The sequence below is a fragment of the Oryx dammah genome, unplaced genomic scaffold (genome assembly GCF_014754425.2).
Source record: "Oryx dammah isolate SB20612 unplaced genomic scaffold, SCBI_Odam_1.1 HiC_scaffold_29, whole genome shotgun sequence".
Classification (NCBI taxonomy): domain Eukaryota; kingdom Metazoa; phylum Chordata; class Mammalia; order Artiodactyla; family Bovidae; genus Oryx; species Oryx dammah.
The window spans coordinates 106640005-106667656 of NW_024070213.1; the positions used below are offsets into that span (position 1 = coordinate 106640005).

Here is a 27652-nt window from a genome sequence, read left to right on the forward strand (position 1 = left end):
TCATAAGGTGCCTTGTGATTGCCACCTGAGCCTCCTGGAGTATGTTCTTTGAAGAGGCCCAAATAGAGTGTTCTTGGGAAAACATTAAAATCCATAAGCCTCTATCTCTTTATTTGCATGGTAATACACACTCAGTAATTTTTAGTTGCTGGTTTATCATTAGTGTTCACTTAATCTGTAATGAAGGGAATGAAGTAGCATAAAAGGAGGTGAGATTTGGCTTTCCCTTTACAATGGATTATTTTTAGAAGATTTTAATACTATAACAATTTTAGTGACAACTATTAGTGTTATCATAAGCTATCATTGTGGCAAGTAAAATTAAAAGGAGAACAATACGTTAATAATTTTAGACCCAGTTTAGACCCTGTATTAAATTTTAGATCCTTTGCTCAGCAAATGTACTGTGTTAAACAATTAAATCATCAGTCCACTAAAATCAAACCAGAATTCTTAAAGAAATAAATTTGATGTTCTGTGCTTTTTGTGATAGTGTGGGAATATTCAGTGGTGATATTTTCAGGGGTACTTTGCCATTTGAGCAGGGCTTTTCTGGTTACAAATAGCTGTACTCTAATACCATTCCCAGAAATACCACCTCCGAAAGTCAGAGAATTGAATTACTTCATTAATCTAGTAACTGTTGTAACCTCAAATAGAGAATTTCAGGAAATACCACTCTCGGATTAGGAATGCCACCTTAAAGAAGAATTTAGGGCTATAATAGAGCCAATAATTTTATCTGACTTGCATTTTTCAAATGAAAAAAAAGTAGGAGCAATCAAGACACCTTGATCTATACAGCAGCTTGCTTCCAAATAGTACTTCCCAATTTCCATAACCTCACTGGACTCAGTTTTCCTGTGTAGCCCAGTGAACTTGCATTTCTTAGGCATAAGGAGAAAGGAATCTCTTTTGACTCTTATTTCCAGAAAACCCCCTCCCAATCAGACTACAAATGGGAAAGGGAACATTTTCCTGTTTTCCTATAAATTGACTGTTAGTGGCACTTTTTCCACCCGCTGAGGTGGGTCTGATGTAGTCTTAGTGGCAGCCCCCCTGTTCACTCCAAGGAATTTGTCAGATGGCAAAATCCTGTCCTTACTTGAATATTTTGTCACTATCACTGTTTCTCTGCTCTTCTCCCCTACTTTGTTGGAGAAGGGAAGTTTTTCTGGGTCTGGATTACTGTAACCACTTCCCAAAGGCCCTTGTCAAAAAGTATATATGACTGGTTGTGATGTGTGTTGTGCTGAGCTGTTTACTGGGCAGATACCAGCCTTCACTGTTGGTCCACTGGAAATCAGATTAATTAAGCAAAGCTATCATGGAAAGTGTTATCTTTAATCATACGTTGATCACCATCTGTATTGAATCCAGAGCACTGAAAAACTAAATACTTTGAGGCATTATTATATTAATGGAGAATATCAAATACATTTGCAAGCAACTGGGGTTTGGTAGTAAAATTAATTTTTATTCACTTGAATTAAAAATTACATAGATTCTCTGCTCGCTTTTTAAAAATGCAACAGAATATGGTCATGTGCTTTAAAATTGAACTTTTTTAAAAAAGAGTCTTTAGATAGTTCCTTTTTTTCTGGCTCTACTAGGAACAACAAACTTCCAATTTCTTCATAGAAGTAAGAGACACTGTCTAACATAAGTGAATCACTCACACTGAAATTGAAATTATGTGTGAATCTTTATAATGCCCTCTTGAATTCTTTCCACTTCAAATCCGCACACGATCAAATCATGGATAAAGAAAGACTTACCTGTGTGCTAAGAGTCAGCATCCGTATCAGGGCATGCTGCTAAGAGTGGTAGTGGTTACAGTGTTTTTTGAACCCAGCCTGTCTTCTCTCCTTTTCTTTATGGAATAATGTCTATTCTTTTAACTCTGGTGACTGGACAAGCAGGAGGAAAATCATATCAAGAATGAGGGCAAACCTTCCAGAGAACAGTACACCTGCCAAACTCCAGCAGAGCTCATACGCTTTGGCTGATGAATACATGTAACTGCAAACCCTTAGAAATTTGGAACCGATTAGAGGAGAAGACGGTTCTCTTTATCTGCTCTCTATGAACAGCCAACTCAGATGCTTCAGTGATATTTCCTTTTCATCTCTCTCAAAGGTAATGACCTTGTGAGAATTATTCCAATGATTGACTACCTAATTTTCCACTAAGTTGTTGTATTTTCATCTCAATTCATTTCTAAAGGAGATTTTTAAGTGATGAACAAAAAGGTACATGTCCACCATGCACACACAACACAGAATCATAAAATATAATTAATAAAACAAAAAAGTCTGTGAAAAGGAAGAAAGTAATTAGAGTCTGCTTCACTTTACTATACATTGTGTAAATTTTCTTATGCCAGCACTTTAGTGATAGGAAAAAAACAGCTCAATACCTTTAAATATTTTATTGACAATATTAATATACTAATGTATCAAGATATTTTCAGGAAAATAGATATATATCACCTTATCTCATGATTTCTAATGTACTATGGATACTATAATGATGTAATGTTGTACACTCTTTTTGTTTAAAAATCTGTTATTGTCCTGAATACCTTCTACCTTTGCTCCACATACACACAACTTTATGTTATATGGTACAACATTAAGATAAAAGAAAAATGTTAGTTAGCAGGCACCTTTGAAATATGCTTGAAGTAGAAATGTGGTATTTTCATCTGTGATACCAACAGGACCTAAAACTGAGTCCGTGAGATGCTATTCAGATTTATCTACAAAACCGACTGTTTCAGTACTTTCAGCCCCACCTTAAAGACACCATATCAATGACTGCTAATCCACTAGGGGGTTCTTTTAACAAAATCATAAACCAAAATATTTCCTCACTTAAACAATTTTATTTATGGTGGAGTTTCCAAAAATCTCTTATGTCTTGAAACCATCCACAAAGTACTATTTTGTGCCTAGATTAAAAATGTATTTCTTATAAGAAAATGTTAAAATATATACCATTAGGCAGTATTGTTATATTTTATTTAACACAATATAAATCAAAGGATTAAAGAGAAAAAGCAAAACAGTTAAATATATTTAAAACTCCCTATAACTGATTTACATCTATTCTAATGTTTTAAAGAAAAAAAAATAAAGCACTAAACATCAGAGGTAATATTTTGATAAGCAATGTTTATAAAAATATATAAGTTAAGCATTGCAACAAACTACCTTTGATGAACGGCCCCTATAAGAAATAATATCATTGGAACTATATATCTAAAGCAAAGATGAAGGAAAAGAAGAAAAAAAGAAAGTATAAATTGCAATAGTGACTTTTTAAATACACTTTCTTATAAAGTGGCAAGATAATATTTACAAATTTACAACAGAACAGAAATGTTTATATACAGGTTGTCTTGCTTTTGGATTTTTGGTGCCTCCTTCCTCCTGTGTAATAGGCCTTCTGGCAGAACTGATCTAGATTTTTAGTTCATAGCACATGATAAATGAGCCTGGAACTAGAGGCCCCTGGAGTTGCAGGCTGAGAATCGGTGCTGGCAACTGGGGAGAGAGAGGCTGGATCCTGGAGAGGCAATCCAGGTTGCTCTGAGTTGGTGATCCGATCCACTATGCTGGATAAGCAATCCAAGCTGGATAAGGAGCTTTTATCCGTGGCATATACTAAGGACACAAGGAGAAGACCATTAAAAAAAAAAAAAAAATCCTTGCATATGCTGCCACTTAAACTGTAGGTCAGCTCCTTCGAAACCCAAAGGTCAGGTGGTCACAGAAAGCCTGGTAGAAATTTGCAACAAATATCTAGCAATTCATGGGGATGAAGTTGGACAGTGGAGAAGCACCTGGGTGCTATTTCAAGCAAAAGCTCACATCTGTGTGTATGTGCATGGATGTATCTGTTAGGAGGATTTTGAGCAGAAGATATGTGTTTATTTTGCCCTGCCAAACCCCCCATAAATACCATTCTGTTCTCTTCCCAGTACTGCATGGAAGAACAGACTCTACTTTGATAGGCTAAATTCTGAAGTTGAACTGGTCTTTAAACTCCTCTGAAGTCACTGGTTCTTACCATTTGATACATCAGGACAGTAGACGCTGTCAAAACTGCTGCTCTTTCTGGACCAGATAGGGCTGTTACATTCAGGCTATAATAAAAGACACAGAAGAAGGCGTTTGTTTTCGGGTCTTGGCAAAAGGTGCTCCGATCTCAGGTGAGGCAGTGCTTGCCCACCAGCTCCATAAACTGACCACTCTCAATCACCTTTATTGCCTTGATTTAGGAAGGGCTAGCCTCACCAATTGCGAGGGCACTGAGGTCAATCTCTGTGCTTGGAGAAGAGGAGAGAGGCAGCAGAAAGAAGAGGGTGGAATTCAGCAGCAGCGTACACTGGGTTAACCATGCAAAATGGATTGGAGTAGAAGGAAGCCACACTAATTCAGAGAGAGAACACTTTCCCAAGGCAGAAACACATTAAAACCTGGCAGCGTTGGAGCAAACGCCCTCTGAAAAGAATGCATGAACAACTTTCAGCCAGTCATCAGCAGAGTAGGGGCTGGGGCCATGCAGGCATTTCTTTCTGTTTCTCCCTTCAGTTACAAACCGTGGGGCAGGGGAGGCCTCAGACAGTTGCCTTTAGATGTTAGTGTATGTCAAGGTCCACTGGTAGTATATTGGAGAAGGCAATATACTGGAAATAAACTGAGTAATGGAGGAAACATCTGACTGATCATTCACAGCCAGCTATCTCAAGTGACAACCTGCTCCTTCAGTGTGCACCTAGAGTAGGTAGGAAGTCAAGACAAAATCATGTTCAACAGCTGTCTGTGTGCTGGCATCAGTCCAAATGTGGCATCTCTCTTCTCTTCTAAATGTGGCGGCCCCGCCCCACCCCCCAATACCCAACTATCCACCAATAACCACTGAATATCTGTTTGCTACACCTGGTCTAAATGAGATGTAAGGATTTTTGTAAAAGTTGGGAAAGTACTAGCAGGTACAGAGCCATCTCTTACCATGCCATCAGAGCAACTTGAGGTGGGGCTGGTGGGCTCAGAACAGCTCTGCCCCGGCAGGCTATAGTAGTTTTCCACCTGTTCCCTTAGCAGCTCCTGCAGACTCTCAATGTAGCGGATGGCATTCCTGAGGATCTCCACCTTGGGCAGCCTCTGGTTAGGGTTGGTCGTAGTGCACCGCTTGAGCGTGTCGAAAGCCTGGTTGACCTTTTTCAGGCGTCTCCGCTCGCGCATGGTGGCCGCCTTCCGCCGATCCATGGTGGTGGACTTCCTCTTGCATGCTTTGCAGGCCCACATGAGGCAGTGGCCGGCCTGGTGGTGGCCCGTGGGTGCTCGCACGTGCTCGTCCTCGTCTGAGCCTTGCAGGTCTGCCTTGTGAGCCCCGAAAGCAGCCACTCGCGGCTCAAACTCGTCCCCGAAGTCGCCCTCGGGGGATGGGATGCAGGAGCCGTCGTAGAAGTACTCAGAGGGCGAGAACTGGCAGCCGTCCATCATGTCCATCGTCTGCAGAGAGGCAGGGGGTGGGCCTGGACAGCAGCGAGATAGATAGGGAAGAAACCGGAGCCTGGCGCCGCTGAGGGCAGGGAAATCCCTGGCCGAGCTCTCTGGTCCGTGTCTCTGGTAATTAACAAGGGCAGACGCCTGGCGGCCTGGGTCTGCCGCGCTGGGGCTGGGGCTCTTTATATATTCTTGGGGGAGGGAGGCCGGCCCCTGTGGCCCCGCACTATTAGCATATCCCACCGCAACCCCCGCCAGGGCTGTCTGGGCAAACCTCCGCCTTTTCTCTAGAGACAGTTTGCTGTTTACTGCCCCTTTTGACGCTAATGGTTTTACTGCGTTTCTGCTGGGGCGGAGGTGATGGCTCCCCAATCCGCTTACTTGCACTCTTTAGATTACCTAAACCAAGGGACACTTAGAGGGTGTCACAGACAAAAGGAACGAAGGAAATCCAACTTCATACAATTGCTCTCACATTTAAAAAGAAAATCGGTAAATAGAGCTCCCCATTTCAGTTGACACCAAAAGCGGACCCGCCTTCCCAATCTGAGACGTGAGGGATCAACTTTATTTCCAGGTAGTTCTCTTTTTCGTGAACTTTAGTGGTGTCAGGAATTGTTTCAGCCAGTAGGCCAAATAACAGCTGCTAAAAACTTCAAGTGGCACTTTTTAAAAATCTGTTTTGTTTCTCATCAGATCGCCATTATGTAGGCTTTGTGTTATTGGGGGTAACCTGGGAGGTTCCTTTTCTCCAAAAACAGCTCGCTCTGAGTTTTCTCTCTGCTCATCTGAAGGGCGTGGGCACAGGAGGGCCAGGTGACCAGGAACACACCTGGCTTCCTCTCTTTCCCGCTTCTGCGCCTGTTTGTTGAGCGCCTCCTCCTGTGATGGACCTGCGCAGGCGGAAGATCCACCCTGACTGCGTCTCTAAGATTTGTGTTCTAAGAAACCAGCTTTTAGAGATGAACTCCTTCCCAGGGGCTCGTCTCCCTTCTCCCTCTTTCTGCCCCGCCCTGTCATTTCCACAGTCTAAACAGCCAAGCTGGGCTTCGGGGTCGCTAATTTTCTGCTTTCAGGCAAACTAACACCGTTACAGATGCGTCCCAGCTGCCGGCAGGGCAATCTTTCTTGGCTCGTGTAAAATTTCCAACTCCTTCGACCGGAGTAACTTCACACACTTTGGCGACAAAAGCCTTACAGAAAAGCAATCACAGCAGGGTCTTTGAAACTTCGTGGCTAGAAGGCGGGAGGGGAGGGCTTCCATTTAAGTGACAGTGAACCATTAATCAGCTTTTGTCAACCCTCCTCCACCCTGGCTTAACTCACTATCAAAATCACTTGCTGTTGGGGGTGGGGAGAGGATAGTTTTTATATATGGGAAAAAAACTATTACTTCAGGGTCTACACAAATAGACTTGAATATTCTGAGGTTTTGGACCAGGCTTCTGGACTCATTAAAAGAAGCGAGTTCGCACCTTGATCTTGGGTCACAGTCCAGTAAACTGTGACTCCGAATTAACAGGGGCTGAGGAGGCCTTCTTTTCTATTTCATTTTTCTAAAATTATTTCCCGAAAGCAACCCTGGAAGGCAGATTTCCCCATCTTCAGGGGCCAAAGAAGTATTAACTTTCTCAAGGTGAAATCTGCTCTCCAAAGTGAAGGCCCCCAAAAATCAGGGGTAGGAGAATGTCAGTCACCGAAGTTTGCTACAAACGTGCCTGCAGCTGTCCCCTTTCCGAAGTTCTGTCACCTCCAAGACAAAGACACAACCTCCACCACCACCATCACCACCCCAACCCTTGAAAATCTGGCTCCTTTTCATACCAATGGACAGCTTAATTGGGCAGTGGGAATTCATCTGCACCTTATTTTTAGAACTGTTAACAAGTAGATGCCTTTGAAATGAATAGGTACCCAGGGCTACACCAGGTAAAAGAACTGAGTTCTAAAGGACCCATCCAGGGGAGTGGAAACATTCCAAAGCGTGCATGTTGCGACCTCAGAAGCACAGTAGTGGGTAGCTATTCTCATCCAGAAATTCTCAGCCAGGCACCACAGGTTCTGGTCAACAGCGATAGTAGCACTTTCTTTGGCTATGTAGTCTGTCACACGCTGGCCAAAGCTAATACAGACCTGTGTGCAAACTGAAGGTTTGGGCACAAATAAATTTGCTCCTTCAAGTTTAAGTGGAAGATAGAAGTTATGCTTCTGGCTTGTCTTTCAGGCAATTTCTTTCCACAAGGCACCTAACGTGCTTTGTCCCCAAAGTTGTTAAGCATGGGATATTTGTAAGCAAACAATTATGAAGAGTTTTCTCTTGGGAAGCACTGTTCCCAGCACTTGCTATGTATGCACTCAGTTATGACTTCCAGCAATTCTGTGGCAACTGTAACTGGACCCATTATTAAAAGAAGGTAGCCAAGCTCGGGGAGGAAGTCATTTGCCCCAGGTCACACAGAATTGGAAACTAGGCATTGCTTCGGGAGGGCTTGAGCTCCTAGAGGTGAATTCCATTCGTTTCCTTCTCCAATTAGTTCGGGCTCCGTGCGCGCCGTTAGCGCTCCTGAGCAGACACTCGCAAACGCAGGTCCGGGGAGCTTTCCCTCGGCTCCCGGCCTGAGAAGACGCTGTCACTCAGGAGGCCCTGTCAGGAACCAGAGGTTAAGGCTGTCTTTGGTAAGGTGATCTCAAAACAAATTTACCAGAGTGCCGCGGGCCAGTAGAACTAAAGAAGCCGAGAAAACACAAGCGCCGGGCGGCTTAATGGAACTTGCTGCGGCGGGCAAGGGTCCAGGGTTGAGGACCCTTGGGACCTAAGCGCTGAAAAGAGGATCTCAGAGCACCAAAGTTAAAAACCGAGACAAAACTTTGAGACCTCTGTCAGGGGCTCGAGGAGAAAGGGATCAAAAAATAGGAAGCAGGCTACAAAGAAGGTAGGAAGCCATCGCATTCAGAGATGCCTCGGCCCCCCAAATCAGGAGATAACTCCCCTGTTCTTTTCCCAGGAGAGACCATGGGAGGGGAAAATTGGAAACTGAGTAAGACAAAAACAGGTTGTTTTGTGTGTGTGTGTGTGAATTGAACAGAGAAGTATTAAAAAACATTAAAATTGACTTTTTTAACCATTGCTCTTCTACTCAAGAGAAGAGGGTGGCCTCTTCTCAAAATCAGACCATATTGGCTTTTGCTTCTCATAGAAAAGAATGAAAATACAATCTGTTTTACCCTATTTCTTCACGTGGATGTCTTCCATGTTCCACCACTGACTTTGCTAGGAAAATATCACAGTAGGCAGAAGATGAGAGGAAAAGTCAGCCCAGCTGGCTCATATAAATAAATGCTCACCAAGACTCTGATGAAGCAGATATAATGGTTTTTAAATTTTTGTGTTATTTTACATTCTGAAGCAAAATAAACACATACTTAATTTTCTTACAGTTTAGACTTACGAGCAGGTTTTAATTGCAAAGACCTTTAAGTAATCATCAACTTTTTTTTTTTTTTTTGAGAGCCTATTTTAGTTTGAGCATTATGGCAACAATCCTAGTGTTGATGGACAGACCACACCAGCAAAATGATGCTCAGAGCTTCCTTTTCTAGTAAAAGTTGCCCACCCTAGGAATTCTGCATGATTGAAAATTCTCTGTGTTTCTCTCAGCAGGAGAAATTAAATACACATAGGAAGATAAGTTCATTTCAACTCACTTCTGCCCCTATCTGAGACCCTTATCAACTCCTGGATAATGGAAGTTGTTCTTGAAATTTTACTTATTATATTTGACATAACAATGTGCCAAACAATTTCAAACCACTATTAGTTCCGGGAACCAGGCACACCTAAGTAAACACATTAGTACCTGCCAAAGCTGCTGGAAGAATTTGTGGAGAAGACAGCTGAAGAAGACATCGGCCTCTGCCTAGTTCGAAGACTCCCAGGAGAGATCAAAGGCCTAAGTAAGGACTTTAAGCAGCCTTGAGAGTAGAGAAAGTAGGCAGTCCTTGCAGCCTTGTCTTTGTTCCAGCACATGGTATAGGCATTCCATCTCTCAGGCTGACTGTGAACTAGGCTTGCAAAAAATTGCTTTTTCAGAGTGAAACCTCTAGGAAGGAGGGTCATCTTTTGTAACACTGCTGACTCTAAGGGAGTGGCTGGAGGAGTCTGTTGGAGAAATGCCTTGATGGCTAGCTGGCTCTTTAAGGAAACACCGTGTTATTGCTAATTTACAAATGCATTAGATTTGGAGATGAGACAGTCAAAGTTTAAACTAAAATTTTTTAAAATATTTTTTCCAGATAAGGTGTTGTAGGAGGAAAGTTTTGAGATGAATAAAAGGGACAAAATATTACTAAGAGAAAAGCACAGATGGATAAATTCTAACTTTGAATTTAAATGTCTTAAGGGTGAAGGTCACTATAGCAACCCAAGACTTCTCTACCAGTCTCAAGAGGAGTTGGGATCACTGATTTTTAGCATCATACCTCCACCCCCAAATCATATGAAAGAGTCTGGAAAAAAAAAAAAGAGTTCTTTAGACAAAGGGTATTTCCACTATGTTCAGGCTTGAAATTCAATGATCCAGGTGTGATGATTAAAGTTAGTTTAAGAAAGCTAACATCTGATGTTCTACAGATTATTTCTTTGGTAACATATAAGAGAAAATCACTTGTTATTTTATACTTAATAACCTCTGAAATGAGGCTCAGTTTAAATCTCAAATTGCTTATCTTTACCGAGTTATTAACATCTTGATTTTCTGTTTCCACAGCCCTGTTTGTTTTGGCTTTGGCCTTAGTCAAGATTACCATCATTAATATCAAATAAAAACATTTTAATTGCAAACACATCAAGGATTCATTGGGAAGCCTACCATGTCAGTTGCAGCAGTGGAGGTCACATGAAGTCTTTGGGAAATATTTGCTCTATTTAATGAAGAGACTTTCTATAGGCAAACTTATTCCAAACAATTTCTCAGGTTACTCAACTAAGAAAGATAAAGAGGATTTGGTTTGCAAAGACCAAATAAAATCTATCAGCAAGTAAAGTCCATGAACTGATAAAAAACATTCTGCTGCTGAGCAGCTTATAACACAAATCTTATTATAAATATATGTGTAATTATAAAGTTAAATGAGTTTACCTGCTTGGTTATGATATCTTATTTCAGTTGTGGCATGAATCTGATTTTCTAAAATATAGAGTGTGCATGTATATATACATATGTATATATACCATATATATATATTAGGAAATCACTATTCTCAGAAAAATCATAGATACATAAAAAGCATGATTAAGAGGAATACATACAATCAAGACATTCTCATTCACATGTGTTCAGATTAGATAATTTGCAATGCTTGACCACATACATTTTAATTAAATGACTTCTCTAATTCGGAGTTTACTAGCTAATTACTCTCGGGAAAGAGCTTTTGAAAAACAGTTATCAAATTCAGTCAAATTATCCTACAGACCATAAATGTATCTTCTTTCTCAAGGCTTCTCTTTCATGATACATAAACGATTAAGGGAGCAAGTTGGAAGCCATTGTTGTTGACTGGCTCAAAATCCTGGCTCTCTGCCAGAGAGGAAGAACCTCTCCCTGCTCCAAAGTATCCTTTTCTCATAATAAGAAATAACAGCAGGACTTCTCTCACAGATCTTTGTAGGATTATATGAGTTAATAGGTAAAGTGTTAGGAATGGTTCATTCATCCGGCTGTTGGTCTCATTGTTATTAATACTATCCCAGCCAGAGCCTGAAAAGAATTTAGACAACTAATTCTGAAGGAACTGTGACTTTTAGTGGAAGAAAAGCTTCTTGATGGTAAATCTAGTTACTAATGAAAAATAAAAACAGCTAACATTTAATGTTTATTTTGTGATCCATTTTGGTTAAAGACTTCACAGTGAACCTTCACAACCCCAGGAATTATATAATGAGGAAACAGGACAAAGAGAGGAGCACCAACGATTCAATTCAGTTATCAGCCCACAGACGTTCAGCAGTTTGCCTCCACTCACCCTCCCACCTGCTGCTTTCACAGTTTTGAGAGGGATCATATGTCCAGATCAGTTTCTTCTATGTAGCTTTCTACATTTTAAAAGTATTTTAGGAGAAACTGGAATTATTCATGCGCCCAGAAATTTGCCTAACTGTTATACCCAGGCAGAGGCCCTTTGAAATGCTAAAAGGGCAAGATACTGCTTCTTGCCTGCAGGGGGCGCGGTCTGCGGCGGCATCTGGGACTTGTGCGGTGGGCGTCAAGGTCCAGGCTGGGGCATTGGGTAGCAAGGTTGGGCTAGGGAATGCTGAGTTCGATTTGATTTTTCACATTTTTGAAATGGACAATAGCTGTGGAGAAAAAGAGGAAAGGAAGCAGTTAAGGGAGGAGGAGGAGGGAGTGAAAGTGCCATCTACAGAATGAGAGGGAGAAGTAGCGATTCCGAAGCAATGACTTGCCCGCCTCCTAGGCTTTGCTTCCCACTGCGATTCTTGGTGGTCGTTTCTTCCTGAGGTTACAGGATAAACAAACCTGGCCCACGTTGTAAAACCCTCACTGTGAGGAGCTCCTGGGGCTTCAGGCCTCTCTGGGGCTTCGCTGTTTAGTCCAGCTAAGAGGTTTCACGTGTGTTGTGGTCTTTTGCCCTCCGCCAGTTAACCCTTACCTCTCTGGAAGCAACCTTCCATCAAAGACGCCTACCCGCCCTCAGGAGACAGATCGTCCCCCTTCTTTTATCTTTCTATTTGGAAAACAAACTCAAACCACAAGAGGCCTAGGGGATACTCCAGTCTTCAAGCCACCAGTCTAGTTCAAGAAAACCAGGCAGGGATCAGAGACCTTGCTTAGAGCCCAGGGCAGTCCTTGGTACACCATATGAATGCTTCCTCAGGAAGGGCGCTGCCTGAAGTGTCAAAGAGGGAAAGTAATTGGGGCAAAATTAGCTGATTTTTTTTTTTTTTTTTTTTTTTGGTGTGTGTGGTTATTTCTTGTCAGGATGAGACTTTCTTGGATTGAAGGATTCAGTTGTTAATTTTGAAAAAGTAAATCTCACTCAGATCTCCAGGTAAAGGGCTCTGTGTTTTAACTAAAAGAAGAAACGGGATGTTGATAAAAGGGAAAAGGACGGATTCTTTCCGAATGGTCTTCACTTCTAACAACAAATGTGAGATCTACATGAGACAGAAAAGTGAACAGTTTAATTCAGACACAGGAAAGCAACCCATTTTCCTCCTTTTAAATCGACCCATAGGTAAACACCCAAATAAATGGGTTTGGGTGGTGTCTAAATTAAAATGTGGTTCGCCTTTATTTATGCCCTCTACACATATTTTTTTTTCAGCTGAATCAAATTAGACCAACTTTTGTTCATATAGAAACTTATCTTTTAATATTACAATACCAGGATCCTCGCACATTTTATATACAATATGTCACTCCACATTTAAAATATATTTCTTAGGTTTACATAAAAAATGAAAGTACTAATGTTATTTACAAAAATACATTCAATACCACTAACATTTAGATGCAACGTTCCCACTTTGCTTTAAACAGGAATGGACTTCTTCTGAACATGGCATGGCACAAAAGGACCACCATAACGAAAGTAAATAAATTACAAAACCAACCAAACGAAAAGTAAAACCGCTAGATCTAAGCCACTCGCGGTTCCCGAGATACAAGCCCAAAGCCGAAAGGCTCTTTCATCCGAGCGTGCACAGCAGTTTCCAAAAAGTTTCTTTGTGAATATGTCTCCTTCCCTATCATAAACTCCTGGGTCTGGCTTCCTAAATATTAACGTAACGTGATCTAAAGGATTAGGCGAAGCAGGGAGGGTGGGATCTTCCTGCTCCGTGGAGAACGTCCGGACCACTGAGTTACTTCTCTACCACCTCCTCCACGCAGGGGAGTTTGTGTTCCTCCGAGGAAATGCTGTCCACGATGGAAGAGAGGCATCGAAGGCTACTCGAGGCCGATGAATCAATGCTTGTCCCTCCTGGGAGCAGAAAACACACAGACACATAAACATACTCCCCATGGAAGGGAAGGCAGCCCTGCTCCCCGAGCGAGGCGCGGTCCCCGCGTTGGGAGCGCCAGTTCGCAGGGCACATCCCGGTTCCCGCTCGGCTCCGAGCATTGCTTTCTACCCCCAGAGAGCTCCCCAGCCCCCTCCCGGCAGTTTCTCTAGCAGCCCTATGCCCTTTTACTTTACCTTCCTTGGCAGTTATCACGAGCCCCCTGGAATGATCCGAAACACTTGGCCACTGGGAGCTGCAGGTGCGCAGGAAATCCGCACCCTCAAGCTGGAGGAAAACCGAGGCAGCAGATTAGTCAAGAAACATGGGTTCCGGGGGTGGGTTAGGGGGCCGTTGGTGGGGGTGTCTCCCCTGTTTCCTCAGGCCGGGTACGAATTTCCTGCCTCTTGCAGGCACCCCGTGTTCACGGGTCACCGGGGGTTCATTAGAGAGGGAGCGGGAGGGGCGGGCGAGAAGGGGGCCGGGAACGGAGACGGAGCAGCTGGAGGTTAAGGCCCCGAGGAAGGCACCTAATCAGCCTATCCGTTCCCCGGCCCCGGCGGCAGCATCTGGGCTCACATTTTCTTGCTTGGGTCGGTAGCTGAAGGGGTCCACCCCTAACTCCTGCATTTTGTCCTGCTGATCCAGCCGGTGCAGCAGGTCCTGCAACCGCTCGATGTAGTTAATGGCGCTCCGCAGAATCTCCACCTTGGGCAGCCTCTGGTTGGGGTTGGCCACAGTCCGTCGCTTCAGTGCCTCGAAGGCCTCGTTGATTTTCTTGAGCCGCCGCCTCTCGCGCAGGGTGGCGGCCTTCCGCCGGTCGGTGGGGGCAGATTTTCTCTTGCAGGTCTTACAAGCCCAGATCAGACATTGGCCGGGGCAGTGGGGAGGCTGCAGGCCTGGGGGCGCCAGGACATGTTCCTCTCCGCTGCTGTCGCTCCCGGCTTCTGGGGGCATTTGGTCCTGGCAGGGCGACAGGGTACCATCACTCCCTGGATACAGAGGGGAGCCCTCTGCCACTTCTAAGGGCTGCAGGGTAACATTTTCCCCGTCCAAGTAGAAGAAATAGGAGCCAGTTTCAAAAAGGTCCATCATCATGTTCTCTTCCTTGGCCTCTGACTTGGTCTGAACGGGGTGATGGGCTCAAAAACCCAGAAGGTTCTGGGTGGTTACCCAGATGGCATTTAATTAGTGCGGTGACATAAGTCGCCCCAGCTTTATATATAGTAGCTCCTGAAACTCAATCCAACTTTTAGCTGTCATGGAGCATCAGTCTCTCAATGTGATTACAGCCAGTGCTCTCTAGAACTTCTAGTTTGAAAGAAAACTGAGAAGTGTCACCTTCAGAATGATGTAACAACCTGTATGCAGGACAGGTTAAAACAAAATACATAGACTGCTAAATTTAAACAAAGCATCGAACACTTCAATTTGGGACACTTTAGAGGCTAACCTGCTTACAGGACAAGTTCAAAACAACTGGGGATTAACACTGCACTGTTCCCCTCCCCCAGGCTCATCTGAATTCTAAGTATAGACCCATGATGAAAGATTTCAAAGGCAATAGCTATTGCTCCAAAATAGCTTGGTTAATATTTGCAGAGTGGTTCAGCTCTTTTCTCTCTCCTGCCTCTCAAAAAGATGCTATTCCTGTGATAAAACCATTACAGTCCTTCCAAGGTTATACATGACTTTCAGGCTTCAGCCTCCATAGCAGCAGGTAAATCTCTTTCCTCTCTTTTACTAAGGTTGTATGACAGTTTGGGAGCTGGAAGGGGTGGCTAGAGGGTGCTCAGATTCCTTCCTTGGCTATCTTTTTCTGGAGGGTGGCAACGTAAGATCCAAATTCCATACCCCTCCATGGTGGACCAGTAGTACCTAAAAGGTAAGGGGTGGGACTGAGGATGAGGATGCAATGAATGTAATAATGTCTCTTGAGTAATAGTTTTAGTGGAAATAAGACTCATAGCTATTTGATATTCCAGTATTCAGTGTGGCACTCTAAGTTTCCTCTGTTAAGGCTCCTATTCTACACTGTGTGCTCACAGCTTTTTCATTTGCTTTCTTGGCACCCTTTGATGCCAGATAAGTTGTTTCGTAGGATTCAGTTGAGAAAGGTAGCAACGAAGACGCAAACCAAGGAAGAGTGTGTTTAACTGCAGCTTGCCTGTGGTTCAGTGCACACAAGTATGGTGGCTGGGGAGGCAGTACAAGATAAGGATGAAGTGCAAGGCCCCTAAGTTCCAAAGAAGTCCCTTCAAGTCCTAGCTAAGTTACTTTCTATTTCTGTGTGCCTAGGTAATACTAGGTTTCGATTTCTCTTAAGATAACAGTGGTTGCCTTATGGAATTTTGGGGACAATTCGATTAACTGATCCCATGCGTGTGAAGCATATAACCTTACATTAGCTGCTTGATGAACATTAGTTATCATGGAAAGCATAAGGCTGTGTCAAGGCTAAGACCATTTCTTATGAAGGAAATGAAGCACAGCTGTGGCAGATAATTTTTCCTCCTATTGAAATTGTTTTATTTTGTTATACCCTTTCCTTTTCTCTTCCCTTTCCTTTCTTTCCCAGAGCTCTGGAAGACTCTTTCCAGCTATAAATTGCCTTTGGGATGACAGTCACCTCTGGTTTTGGCCATTAGAGTCAGTGCCTGAAAAACCAGATGGAAACATAATATCTTCTTCTTCTACCCCAAGCAGTGATAATTATAGGCTATGCTCAATATGATTTCATTTTTTTTTAATGAATAGGCTGAAAACAATGTCCTTGGACTCAATGGTCAGACAATGTAGAAACTAGTTACATTTTTGAGTTAAGTTGCTTACTCCAGAAGATAAATCTTCATATTTTCCTATCAAGCCATAGACCCAAGATGTTGAGTTTTGCCATTTTATGCTGTTTTTACATTTTTGATATTGTGCAGCTGTATATTCCTTATGAAGTATGAGAACCATTTTTCAGTTTTTAAAAAAGTAGGAAGTACAGGGAAGAGTAAGAATCTAATACTTTTGTGCAGTTTCTCCTATTTCTGCCAGTCCCCTGGTTGCTAATACCAGCAGTAGAGACTACAGATTGGAAGCTCCAAGAATTCATGGAATAGCCTTGAATATATTATGGAAAATTACCCTATGCTCTTAACTTGACTCTGTGCTGCATCTTCTAGCGAGAAGACAATTTTAAAAGTCATTTTAAGCAGTAAAATTATATAGCATTATTGCTAAGATTATTGAGAAAATGATATTTGAAATTCATTTATTCAACATTTTTGAGTTACTTACTGAGTGCCAGATAGTATCTTGGGTGCCAAGAATAAAGCAGTGAAAAATGATCCCTTTTCTTATGGAGATGGAATTTAGAAGGGTGAGTGAGATTGACTAACAATTAAAAAAATAGAAATAGCACTTGAATTGGGGTGTAGAAGGTCTAGATCACAATTACTTTGGGCCTCTGAGAACTTAGTCAACCTAATATCTCAAATAGGAGAAGGCAATGGCCCCCCACTCCAGTACTCTTGCCCGGAAAATCCCACGGACGGAGGAGCCTGGTGGGCTGCAGTCCATGGGGTCGCTGAGAGTTGGACACGACTCAGTGACTTCACTTTCACTTTTCACTTTCATGCATTGGAGAAGGAAATGGCAACCCACTCCAATGTTCTTACCTGGAGAATCCCAGGGATGGCAGAGCCTGGTGGGCTGCCGTCTATGGGGTCGCACAGAGTTGGACACGACTGAAGCGACTTAGCAGCAGCAGCAGCAGCAGCAGCAATATCTCAAATTCTCGGTTTTTCACCCGTAAAGTACATAATGGCAAAGAAATCATATTCTCAAATGTCAGGATAAAATTTTTAAAAATGCAAAATCACTTCAAAAATGTTGCATACCCATAAAAGAAAAGTCTTTTTATTACTGCAATTAGGTTTACAGAAAAAATGAGGTTAGAAAAATATTGCTTCTCAGAATTTTGTTGCTTGGATGATAGAAGCAACGTGTAAGGTGATAACGATTCTCAGACTTACCTCTGATTTTAAGACGTTTTGGGCAGATCTGAGACAGTCTATGCATCATGAACCTACTAAAGAATATGGAAGTGCACTTTCTCCTATATTTTTCCCTTATGTAAATATCACCACTGGAGAAACAGTGAATTCAAAATATAGACAGAGAAGATTCTAGAAAGAAGAGGAAAAAGCTGTGGGGTGCTAATCAATAGCAGCTTCCAGATAGGAGTAGCATTTCTTTGTGTGAATTCAGCTATCACTACTGAATTGTCATTTCTTATTAAATTACAAAACCCCTTTAACAACATTCTCTAGAATTCAGGCCAATAATATTAGTCTTGTTATTCACCTTGTTCAAACAGATTTGTCCCTTTTTTGTTGTTTTGAGGGCTGAGGTAGGGATGGGAAGAGAGAAAAAAGGAAATGCCAACTTGGGAAATAACCACTTTTTATTAGATTAGGTAATGGGAAAATACACAATGATTCCAAACAACCAACTAGTGAACTCTTGGAACTCAAACTGTTTACAGAATGTGAGATGCCTGTAATTGCAATTACATTATTTCTCAGTACAACATGGGAGACACAGATCTCGACAAGTGGTCAAAATGGGTTTATCCTCCAAGTGTTAGATAGTTCAAGTGCATTTTTTAATTATGAGAAAAGTAAATAATAAGAGAATCATAAAATTAAATATCAATAAGTCACTTCAGGGGCCTAGAGTTCATAACAAAATGTGAAAGTCAGTTAGTGATAGAATTGAGAGTTTTCAAATAGTTTTCAAATTATTCTTATTTCATGCTTAGTTATTTGTAAATGCATTTTCTTCCCATCATCTCCACAAAATCTTGAATATGTCCAGCTTTTCCTCTCTGTGAAAAAGTGTAGGAGGAAAAGGATTATAGTTGGCCCATCCAACAGTGGGTTTCCACTGCGAGCCTTTGGGAAGGTGTTGTATCTGGTGGCAAAGCAGAGTCTCAGATAAGTCGGAAACTAAGTTCTAGCCATTCATAATTATACATTCCAGGCTTGTTTTAAAAGAGATCAAATGGCATATATAATACATACATCATAGATTTGTTGTTAGCATAAAATGGAAAAATATATGTTGAGTCCATATTATGGAGTGGGCATTCAAAAATGTTAATTTCCTTCCTTCCCAATTCATACCGCTTCTGATTGAAATAGCCAAAGGGAATTAATTGAAGTATGCAGATCGGTTTAGACAGATGTTTAGGATAAATTTAGGGATTTATTTGTGTTAATTGTGTAACAGAAGTGAAAATATTAGCACTAGTATTAGTTGCTCAGTTGTGTCCAACTCTTGGCGACCCCATGGACTGTAGCCAGCCAGGCTCCTCCGTCCATGGGGTTCTCCAGGCAAGAACACTGGAGTGGGTTGCTGTTTCCTTCACAGTGGGATCTTCCTGACCCAGGGATCCAACCCAGGTCTCCTGTACTGCTGGCAGATTCTTTACCGTCTGAGCCGCCAGGGACTATTAGCACTAGTGACTCCAGTAATTGTGTTTCGTGTATTTATGCCCTCAACAAATTTCTGGTTGACTAGGGGGACAGACTCTGATTTTTAAAAAATTACGCAAGTGACTAGGAAATTGGAGGAAGAGAATGTGGTTTCTTATGAGTGTGTAACAATGAAGAATCTGTCACGAATGGATGGAATGGTCTGGGAAGTTCCTAAGATGTGGGGTTGGTGTTTCTAGGGAGCAGATTTGAAGATTTTTAACAGAGCTGGTGATTAGGGATGTGGTGACAGTGGGAGGAAGTTCAGGGAAGAAGCAGACACAGCATCAGTCAGAAGCTGATGAAGAGGTTTTGGTGGCTTATACCCGGGGACTTTGGCCAGACTGTTTCATTTGTCGTTCGGTGACTCTTGGCGACCCCGTGGCCTGTCGCACACCAGGCTCCCCTGTCTGTCACCGTCTCCCTAGTTTGCTCAAACTCAGGTCCACTGAGGCAGTGAGACCGGGTTCAAAAAAGCAGATTCTGTTATAGCTGAGAAAGCAGAACTGAGGGCCGGAAAGAAAATAATTATACTTTTTCAGCAGCGGAAAGAAAGACGAGGAAAGGGAATAGAAGAAAGAGGGGCTGGAGGAGGAGGAGAAGGAGAGGAAGAGAATGAACGGCATGGAGTCCAGCCTGTGGGGAGAAGAAGGGTCAGCTAGCAAGGCCAGGGAGTGGCCCTAAAGAAGAGGAAGGGCCGCTGACTGAAAGGGAAAATTCAGAAGAGGCAGATTAATGCTCTCAACTTGTGGCTGCTAAATGAGTAACATGAGCCCGGGCACCTGTAATTTACCTAATCTTCAGACAGTTTGTGCCCAGAGATTCCCAAACACCGTGGTAAATATAGCTTACATGTAGACTTACGGAACGTTCGAGTTACTGCTGAGGACAAGGTGGTGGGGGGCGGGGGGGCAAACCACGCAGAGGAGAAGGGAAGCTTTTTAAAAAAAAATTCAATAGGGATTTTATTTGTAGTTATAAACATTTTTTTTTTTTTGAATTGGAGGAAAATAGCTTTACAGTGTGTTGGTTTCTGCTGTACAACAGCGTGAATTAGTGATAATTATACATAGATTCCCTCTCTGGTCAGCCTCTCTCCCCTTCCCCTATCTCACTCATCTAAGTCATCACAGAGCACCAGGCTGGGCTCCCTGGGTTACAGAGCAACTTCTCAGAGCTATCTGTTTTACACATGATAGTGTGTCTGTGTTGACGCCACTTTCTCCATTTGTCCTAAAGGCAAAACCCCTGCAACCTCCAGATAGTGGCAATGAGAAGTTGGGCAGAGAAAAGCTGGGCTGGGCAGCAGCCTTTTACAAGCAGCTCTGAAGAAATGTGTCTAAGACAAGCAGAGAGGAACCAGAAAGGCTGCTCTTCAGATGTTTCAAGAAATTAATTTTTTTACTGTTTGCTCTCAACCCCCATATAGAACACAATTTCCGCAAAAAGCTGTGTTCAGTTCATGCACTATACACAAAGGGCTACTGAAAGAAGCTGCAGCTCATTTATTTTCTAGGCACAACATCTAGGAAAAGAGACAATAAATAGGAGTGTTTCTCCTCTACCCCAGAAACACTCATTCCTTGGTGCTTACAAAATGAAGTTTCCTTGATAATTCTGCACACTCCCTGTCTTCACTCAGATTGAGGGATCTTGGAGCAATATTTGTGAAACATTACAATGTTCCTAGGTTAAGTGTTCCCACCCTGTGGGTTGCCAACTGGGGAAGGTTTGCTTAGGACAAGTACACTGAAGGTCCTGCTTTCGGGACTAAGCCTGGGAAATCCCCAGGCAAATCAGAACAAGCTGTAAGTGTCTATCCAGGATAGATGGGTAGAATCTATTCATAGATATGAGCAATGAACAGTGTACAGGATGTATAGACTTTTTTCTTTAAAGAGAATTATAGTGATTACAAGTATGGGATTTGATGTTAGACATAAGTTCTAGACTCAGCTCTGCCACTCAGCTCTCTCTAATATTTGACCTTGGGCAAGTAGTTTTAACTTAAGTCTCAGCTAGTCCATAAAAGGGAGAAGGCAATGGCACCCCACTCCAATACTCCTGCCTGGAAAATCCCATGGATGGAGGAGCCTAGTAGGCTGCAGTCCATGGGGTCTCTAGGAGTCGGGCACAGCTGAGCAACTTCACTTTCAATTTTCACTTTCATGCATTGGAGAAGGAAATGGCACCCTACTCCAGTGTTCTTGCCTGGAGAATCCCAGGGACGGGGGAGCCTGGTGGGCTGCCGTCTATGGGGTCACACAGAGTCAGACATGACTGACACGACTTAGCAGCAGCAGCAGCAGCAGTCCATAAGATGGAAATAATATTACCTTATAAGGTGGTTTTAATGATTAAAACAATGTTAATAAGCAACTAATATACAGTGTCCAGCACACAGTAAACAATACAAACCGATATTATTTCACTTGATTGAAGAAAAGGAAAATCACCCATCTACTGCTCGCCTCAATAAATCATACTTTGGTTTTTTTTTGTCCTATATATGGCCAAAAATTTTATATGATGTAATATTATATAATATAAATTTTATATTAAATAATTTTAAGAATATAAATATAATATCATGTATATATGGTCTTTTTCACTTAAACTTAGTAGTTTATATAATCATAAACTTTTTTTCATGATGCTTCATAATAACTGATTAAAATGTCTAAGATATATGGAATGGCCTTTCAATGTTGTTTACATCTTTCAAAAACTAAATGATTGTGATCTTCAGATGATCCAAATTATAGTAGGGTCTGGTGTTACCAGCTTGCTAAGCTAAACAGATGTCTCTAGTATAGAATGGTTAGCCAAGTATTTTGTTACTGCCCTCCAACTGGCTGGTTATGACATATTGTCCAAAATAGTTGGTGCTTTAAAGCCTATGTCAGAGCCTACTGTGACAAATAGTCACCACTGTACAAACACATTTATCCCATAAAGTTTCTCTACCGGTTTGGAAAAAAGCAGTTGTTTAATCAGACGTACACACACATTTCACACTTTTTCAGAAGTTCAGACATCTCACCTTGAGATAAATACATGTTAGCTTTTAGGATGGTAAGTAGCAGAAGCATGCCAAAAGTGATCAAATGTTTAAATTGTACATAACCTGGTGCTTTTTAAGTACAGGAATTATTTCAGTGTGTTACTAGTCACATAAAAATTAATCATGTTAAGTTTTGTCTTCCCTAATTTCAAGATCTGGGCTAGGTGTTGTGATTGGAAAAGCCATGCTATATAATTTCACAATGTTAGCACAATCTTTTTATTAAGTAATTAAATTTTTTTTCTGTGTAAGTATAAACTATATGAGATTAAAAACTGTTTGACACTGTAATATTCCAGGATTTGTACTTTTACAGTATAGCATAAAGAGTAACTATATATAATTTATTTTGTAAAGTTGTAGCCATTAGTCAATTTTTTTAAAAAAAAGAAGTGGCAATTCCTGTGTTGAAGCACTTTAGATAAATGATTTCATTATATATCACAATGTTTTGGGCTCCCCTATAGCTCAGTTGATAAAGAATCTGCCTGCAATGCAGGAGACCCCAGTTTGATTCCTGGGTTGGAAATATCCCCTGGAGAAGGGAAAGGCTACCTACTCCAGTATTCTGGCCTGGAGAATTCCATGGACTATATAGTCCATGAGGTCACAAAGAGTCAGACACGAATGAGTGACTTTCACTTCATTTCACAATGTTTTGCCAATATGTTTATCTCCATTTTAAAAAGGGAATAAAACAATGAGAAATTACTCTCCCCAAATCACATGCTTATTAACTACATTCTGGCTCTTAGAGCACCTCTTACAGCTCATAAATTGATTTATATAAACAAAAAGAAGTCCTTATTCTGAGTCTCCTTACAGTGCCCAATAGAAGAGTAGTCTGCAATGGAAAAGAAAAATCTAAGGGCAAGTTAACTTAGAGGACCGTTCAGTGTTTATCTGTCCACCCGTTGGATAACTTCCGTTTTTCTAGTGACCAAAAGAGGTACTGTGGATAGCTGTTGGCTGAGATTTGGACCTGTGTTGACCCATTGGGAAAGAATGATGCAATGGTATTTTCCACGTACAGTGCCATATACAGGCAGCCTGTCCCAGAGGTCATGAAATTGCTGCTCAAATTCAAATGCTTGAAACCCATGGCCTATTGCTTACTTAAAATATACACAGTAAGAAGGAAAGAGAAAGACAGCATAGTTTAGCGCACTTACAACAGGGTAAAGGTGGGGTGGAGAGACCTTACCATCCAAGTCTTGAGTTACACAATGCGTATGTGCGTGTGTGTGCGAAGTCGCTTCAGTCATGTCTGATTCCTTGCAACCCCATGGACTGTAGCCCACCAGACTCCTCTGTCCATGGGATTTCCCAGGCAAGAATACTGGAGTGGGTTGCCATGCCCTCCTCCAGGGGATCTTCTCAACCGGGAGACTGAACCCACATCTCTTATGTCTCCTGCATTGGCAGGTGGATTCTTCACCACTAGGGCCATCTGGGAAGCCTACACAATGCATTTATGTCCTGTCTTTCTTCCTTCCCCTTCAGTCTGCCCAGTAGACCAGTGCAAGGACCAGAATTGAGGATGAGCAAGGAATTTCACCAGATAGCAGGTGTCTGAACAAATACACGGATGCTCTATATACCTAGTCAAAACTACAGCTTGCCTATAGGGAGCTGTATCTACTATATCTACTGGGCAGCTAGCAGATTATGTGGACCAAACTGGATTTCACCAATAAGTAGTCATTTTAAGACTTCTTGAATACCGGGTTTCCCAGGCACATTTGGTTGTTTGATACTTAATTGGCCCTCCAGCCCTTTCTATGTTGACAAGCATAGTGTGTACTCACTTTGTCTGTAATCTGTTTTATCAATCATTTGCTTTTATATTTAGTTTCATCTACTCTCTTATACTCTATGGTAGGATTGAATATTCTTAAGTAGCAGCAAGTACATATTATAGCTCCTTTCAGAATAGTTCTTTACATGTTTTCAAATATTAATAGAATTGCTGTTGCTTGATATTTTCTAGTATCTTGCCTAATTTCTTTGAATTCTTTAACATAAATCTCTCTTTATAAAAATTTCATAATCTCTAATTTCTATTTGCCATTTACCATCTCTTGTTCTTTGCTTCTTTTGGAAAGTTGTTAAAAAAAAATAGTTTGGGCTTGAAAGATTCCTTTAAAAAAAAAATGGTGGGTATGTTTTGTTCCAAGAATTACCACATCAGCTGAGCATAGAATTTCTTTCTAAATTTGTTTTCAAGGAAACAGATGATCATATGCTTTTGGAGCTCAACAAGGTAAGGTGCTTACATAGCCCTTAAGAAAGCATTCTTTTCTCAAAACACAGACTAATGTGAATTGTGACAAGCATGACTCTTATGATGGATATTTGGTGAAGTATGATTTTCTTTTTATACAAACCAGGTCTCTATTAACATGGTTTCCTCAAGTCCACTTCTCACTTTCAAATCCTCTAGGAGTTGACACCAACTGCCCATTTTGACACTCGCTCATTAATTTCCTTTCAATAGGACGATTCTCTCAGCTGTTGTGGCAATTTACGGTTTTGCAAACTCTTCTGGTACAGCTCTTTGTTGACTATTCTTTCCGTGTTCAGGAGACGGTACAACACCAGAGCCTGCAAGTGTGTCTCAGAGTCATTAGTGTAGTTTACCATCTGTTTCATTTCCACTCTCACCGAGGGAGACTTCAGCTGAGCCCTTAAAAAGTCAAAAGAACAGAATCAGTTAGTTCTCTCCAGAAAGACTGAATGGGCTTGATATCAGGCAAATCCATGCCAGTGCTTTTTTTCCTAACTTGCACTGTTCCACACACCCAACCTGACTGGGTCCAATAGGTCTCTAATTTACAGATTTTTTTTTTTTTTTTCCAATTGGGAGGTGTGTTTGCACACATTGTGTGAGGGAGGTCATTTCCCTGCCATGATTGGAAGGACTCACAGAACCAGGAAACAGAGAATGATTTTTGTAGCCCCTTGTGAAATACGAACAACCTTGCTAATTTCTATTCATGATTGGGAAACCCCCAGTACTTTGACTATTAAAGAGCATAAAAATGAATAATAGAAGGAATGGCTGTAGAAGAGTACAGTATTTGTTTTGTAATAAAATGAAGTGGGACTGACTGTATGACTTTTCTGTGGTGCAAGTTCTTTTCTTGTGTGTCTTTTTGTTTTGGGTTAGTGAGAAACAGCACGTCACCAAGAAGGAATGCAAGAATCAAGGGATACTTTACACTTTACCAGTCTGTTGTTCTGTTCCTGGAAATGTTTGTATTTGATGTTTTCCAGAAGGTAGCAAATCTTTGTGTGTGTGGCTGCTATGCTTAAAGATAAGTGGAATGCGATATTTGATTCTTTTATTTTACCTTTGTATTCAAATCAGTGAACATGGTTTAATCTTTCAGATTTTGTTTCATCTTACGATGTAATAACACTAAGAACATATGCCGCTTTAACCAAGTAATTTCAAGCTATTCATTCGTTAATGTTCCCTACATGATTCTACAACAGCTAGACTTCTTATGTTTCAAACTTTATTTTTACTTCTTGGAGTGTTTGGTATTTTATATAGCTTTCTAATGCTCCCAGAGCAGAATTTTTTCTTTAATCTTATTCATTCCAATTCACTAAAAAGCTTATTTTTTTTTTCTGACTTTGAAGAAAATCCCAGTCTTCTCTATGGAATAAGTTATCTTTTGAAGATTAAAGTGATGATTAAAATCAGCTTTTGGACATATGATAATACTATAATACTATTTTTGGCAGAGGTGTGTTACTTAAAATGTTTTATAAATGCATTATCTTAGCAATAACTTCAACCACAAGAAAAAATGAAGCACAATCTTATAAGATTAGTGTGAGATTTCCTGAGGGTGCAGTAATTTAGCTCTACTTTCAGAAGTGGGCCGCAAGACTTTTCTGGGGCTCTGGGGCTTTTAATAGTCTATCTAGAATAAAGACAAATAATGGAGCCAGAGGAGGAAGGAGAGGGAGAGAGGGAGAGAGGGGAGAGGAAAAGGAAAAGCTAGAAGGGGAAATGTAGGGTTATAAAATCATTCGGAGTTCAGAATTGACCACTTGGCTTCTATCAGAATCTACTCTTTTTATGAAACAACTCACAACGTTTTGAAAATCAAAGGCCTTAGCCTAAATCACGTCTTTTTAATGGTATGCTTCCTTGGTAATAGAATCTGGTGAAAAAGCACAGAATCACAGGAAACTTGGGAGCACTTGATTTTGTCTAGGATGTTCCTATTTCAAAGTTTATGACTGTAAGAAAATACTCACAAGGGACAGTTTATGGAGTGTGGATCATCAGGCGATTTCTATTTTTCACAACCGCCTCTTTTCCTATGTCTCATATTGATTACAGTATTTGCTCCTGTGGTTATTCATAACCAAGCTCTTATCACATTGCCCTCCAGTGCTTATTTGCTCATGTTGTCCACCCTGGAGAGCAGGATCTATGTAATCATCAGTGCTTAGAAGACTACTTGGTGGAAAGCAGGTACTGTGTAAGATCTGCTGAGTGAGAACTGTCAAAACCCTCATCATCTTCCCTCAGGTGAAATAGCATCTTTCCTTATCAGACACTTGTTTCCTTTATTTCTATTTCTGTTTGTGATTTGGTGCTTTGCCCAAAACACTGTGCATCCAGATCAGTGAAAGAGACAATGCTCATCTTATTTTAGTAGAAGTTCCTGGAAACTTTATGGGATAATGGCACTCTACTTAAAAAAAAAAAAAAAAATATATATATATATATATAGCAAGCTTTATTTTTGGAGCTGAAATTGCTAAGCCTTGGATACTGCTGCTGCTGCTGCTAAGTCACTTCAGTTGTGTCCGACTCTGTGTGACCCCATAGACGGCAGCCCACCAGGCTCCCCCATCTCTGGGATTCTCCAGGCAAGAACACTGGAGTGGTTGCCATTTCCTTCTCCAATGCATGAAAGTGAAAAGTGAAAGGGAAGTCGCTCAGTCATGTCCGACTCTTAGCGACCCCATGGACTGCAGCCTACCAGGCTCCTCTGTCCATGGGATTTGCCAGGCAAGAGTGCTGGAGTGGGGTGCCATCACCTTCTTCGAAACCTTGGATACTAAATCTAAGTAATTAATTGCTTAGTCTGGCTGTCACAACAAAATTAGAGAACATCAGTTTGTGTTTAGGCACTCGTGCTATGTAAGAAGACAGTATGGTAATTTATTGACCACTTGTTTTAAAAGTATTGCTGGGTTGCTTGTTCCTAGTCACCCAGTTCCTGAATACCTGGTCATCCTCGTTGTTCCTGGCTTCCATGTCATAAGAGTCTCCCAGCCGACCCTGACAGTGAAGGCCTTGGGACACATGGTATCTTAGTGCTGGCCATTCTCCTGGACACTCTCCAGTTGCCACCATTTCACTTCCTGAACTTTACTTGTTCAGAGTTGCCTGGGTTCCTGAGGTAAAATAGTATGGAACCCACTGGAACCAGTAATCCTTAACTCCCCTCTGTATCCTTCAACTTTCTTCTTAATAAAGTCTTAGCTTTATAATAAT

The 27652-nt window shown here is 41.5% G+C and overlaps 2 protein-coding genes and 1 long non-coding RNA gene across 3 annotated transcripts in view; 1 reads left to right on the forward strand and 2 right to left on the reverse strand.

Annotated features, from left to right (window-relative positions):
- Positions 1-1456: 1456 nt before the first annotated feature.
- On the reverse strand, positions 1457-5670 carry MYF5 (myogenic factor 5). Its single transcript, XM_040234498.1, has 3 exons — positions 5019-5670; positions 4075-4150; positions 1457-3668 (listed from the first exon to the last, which is right to left on the reverse strand). Exons 1-3 carry the CDS (start codon positions 5517-5519, stop codon positions 3478-3480), a joined length of 768 nt encoding a protein of 255 aa, XP_040090432.1. The 5' UTR covers positions 5520-5670; the 3' UTR covers positions 1457-3477.
- Positions 5671-12695: 7025 nt separating this feature from the next.
- On the reverse strand, positions 12696-14735 carry MYF6 (myogenic factor 6). Its single transcript, XM_040234500.1, has 3 exons — positions 14116-14735; positions 13734-13824; positions 12696-13517 (listed from the first exon to the last, which is right to left on the reverse strand). The coding sequence occupies exons 1-3, from the start codon at positions 14632-14634 to the stop codon at positions 13399-13401; spliced, it is 729 nt and encodes a 242-aa protein (XP_040090434.1). The 5' UTR covers positions 14635-14735; the 3' UTR covers positions 12696-13398.
- Positions 14736-15091: 356 nt separating this feature from the next.
- The window catches only part of LOC120858442, an 86467-nt gene continuing 73906 nt past the window's right edge, over positions 15092-27652 (forward strand). Inside the window, exon 1 of the long non-coding RNA XR_005719866.1 lies at positions 15092-15256. This is a non-coding gene — a long non-coding RNA (uncharacterized LOC120858442). The remainder of the gene's footprint in view (positions 15257-27652) is intronic.

Coding starts and splice junctions, on each gene's coding strand:
- MYF6 (XM_040234500.1), bottom strand. CDS start 14,634: ATGATGATGGACCTTTTTGAAACTGGCTCCTATTTCTTCTACTTGGAC. Junction 13,825..14,115: donor ACCGACCCAAGCAAGAAAAT/GTGAGCCCAGAT, acceptor GTTTTCCTCCAG/CTTGAGGGTGCGGATTTCCT. Junction 13,518..13,733: donor CGTGATAACTGCCAAGGAAG/GTAAAGTAAAAG, acceptor TTCTGCTCCCAG/GAGGGACAAGCATTGATTCA.
- MYF5 (XM_040234498.1), bottom strand. CDS start 5,519: ATGGACATGATGGACGGCTGCCAGTTCTCGCCCTCTGAGTACTTCTAC. Junction 4,151..5,018: donor CAAGTTGCTCTGATGGCATG/GTAAGAGATGGC, acceptor CTTTTATTATAG/CCTGAATGTAACAGCCCTAT. Junction 3,669..4,074: donor CTGTCCTGATGTATCAAATG/GTAAGAACCAGT, acceptor TTGTGTCCTTAG/TATATGCCACGGATAAAAGC.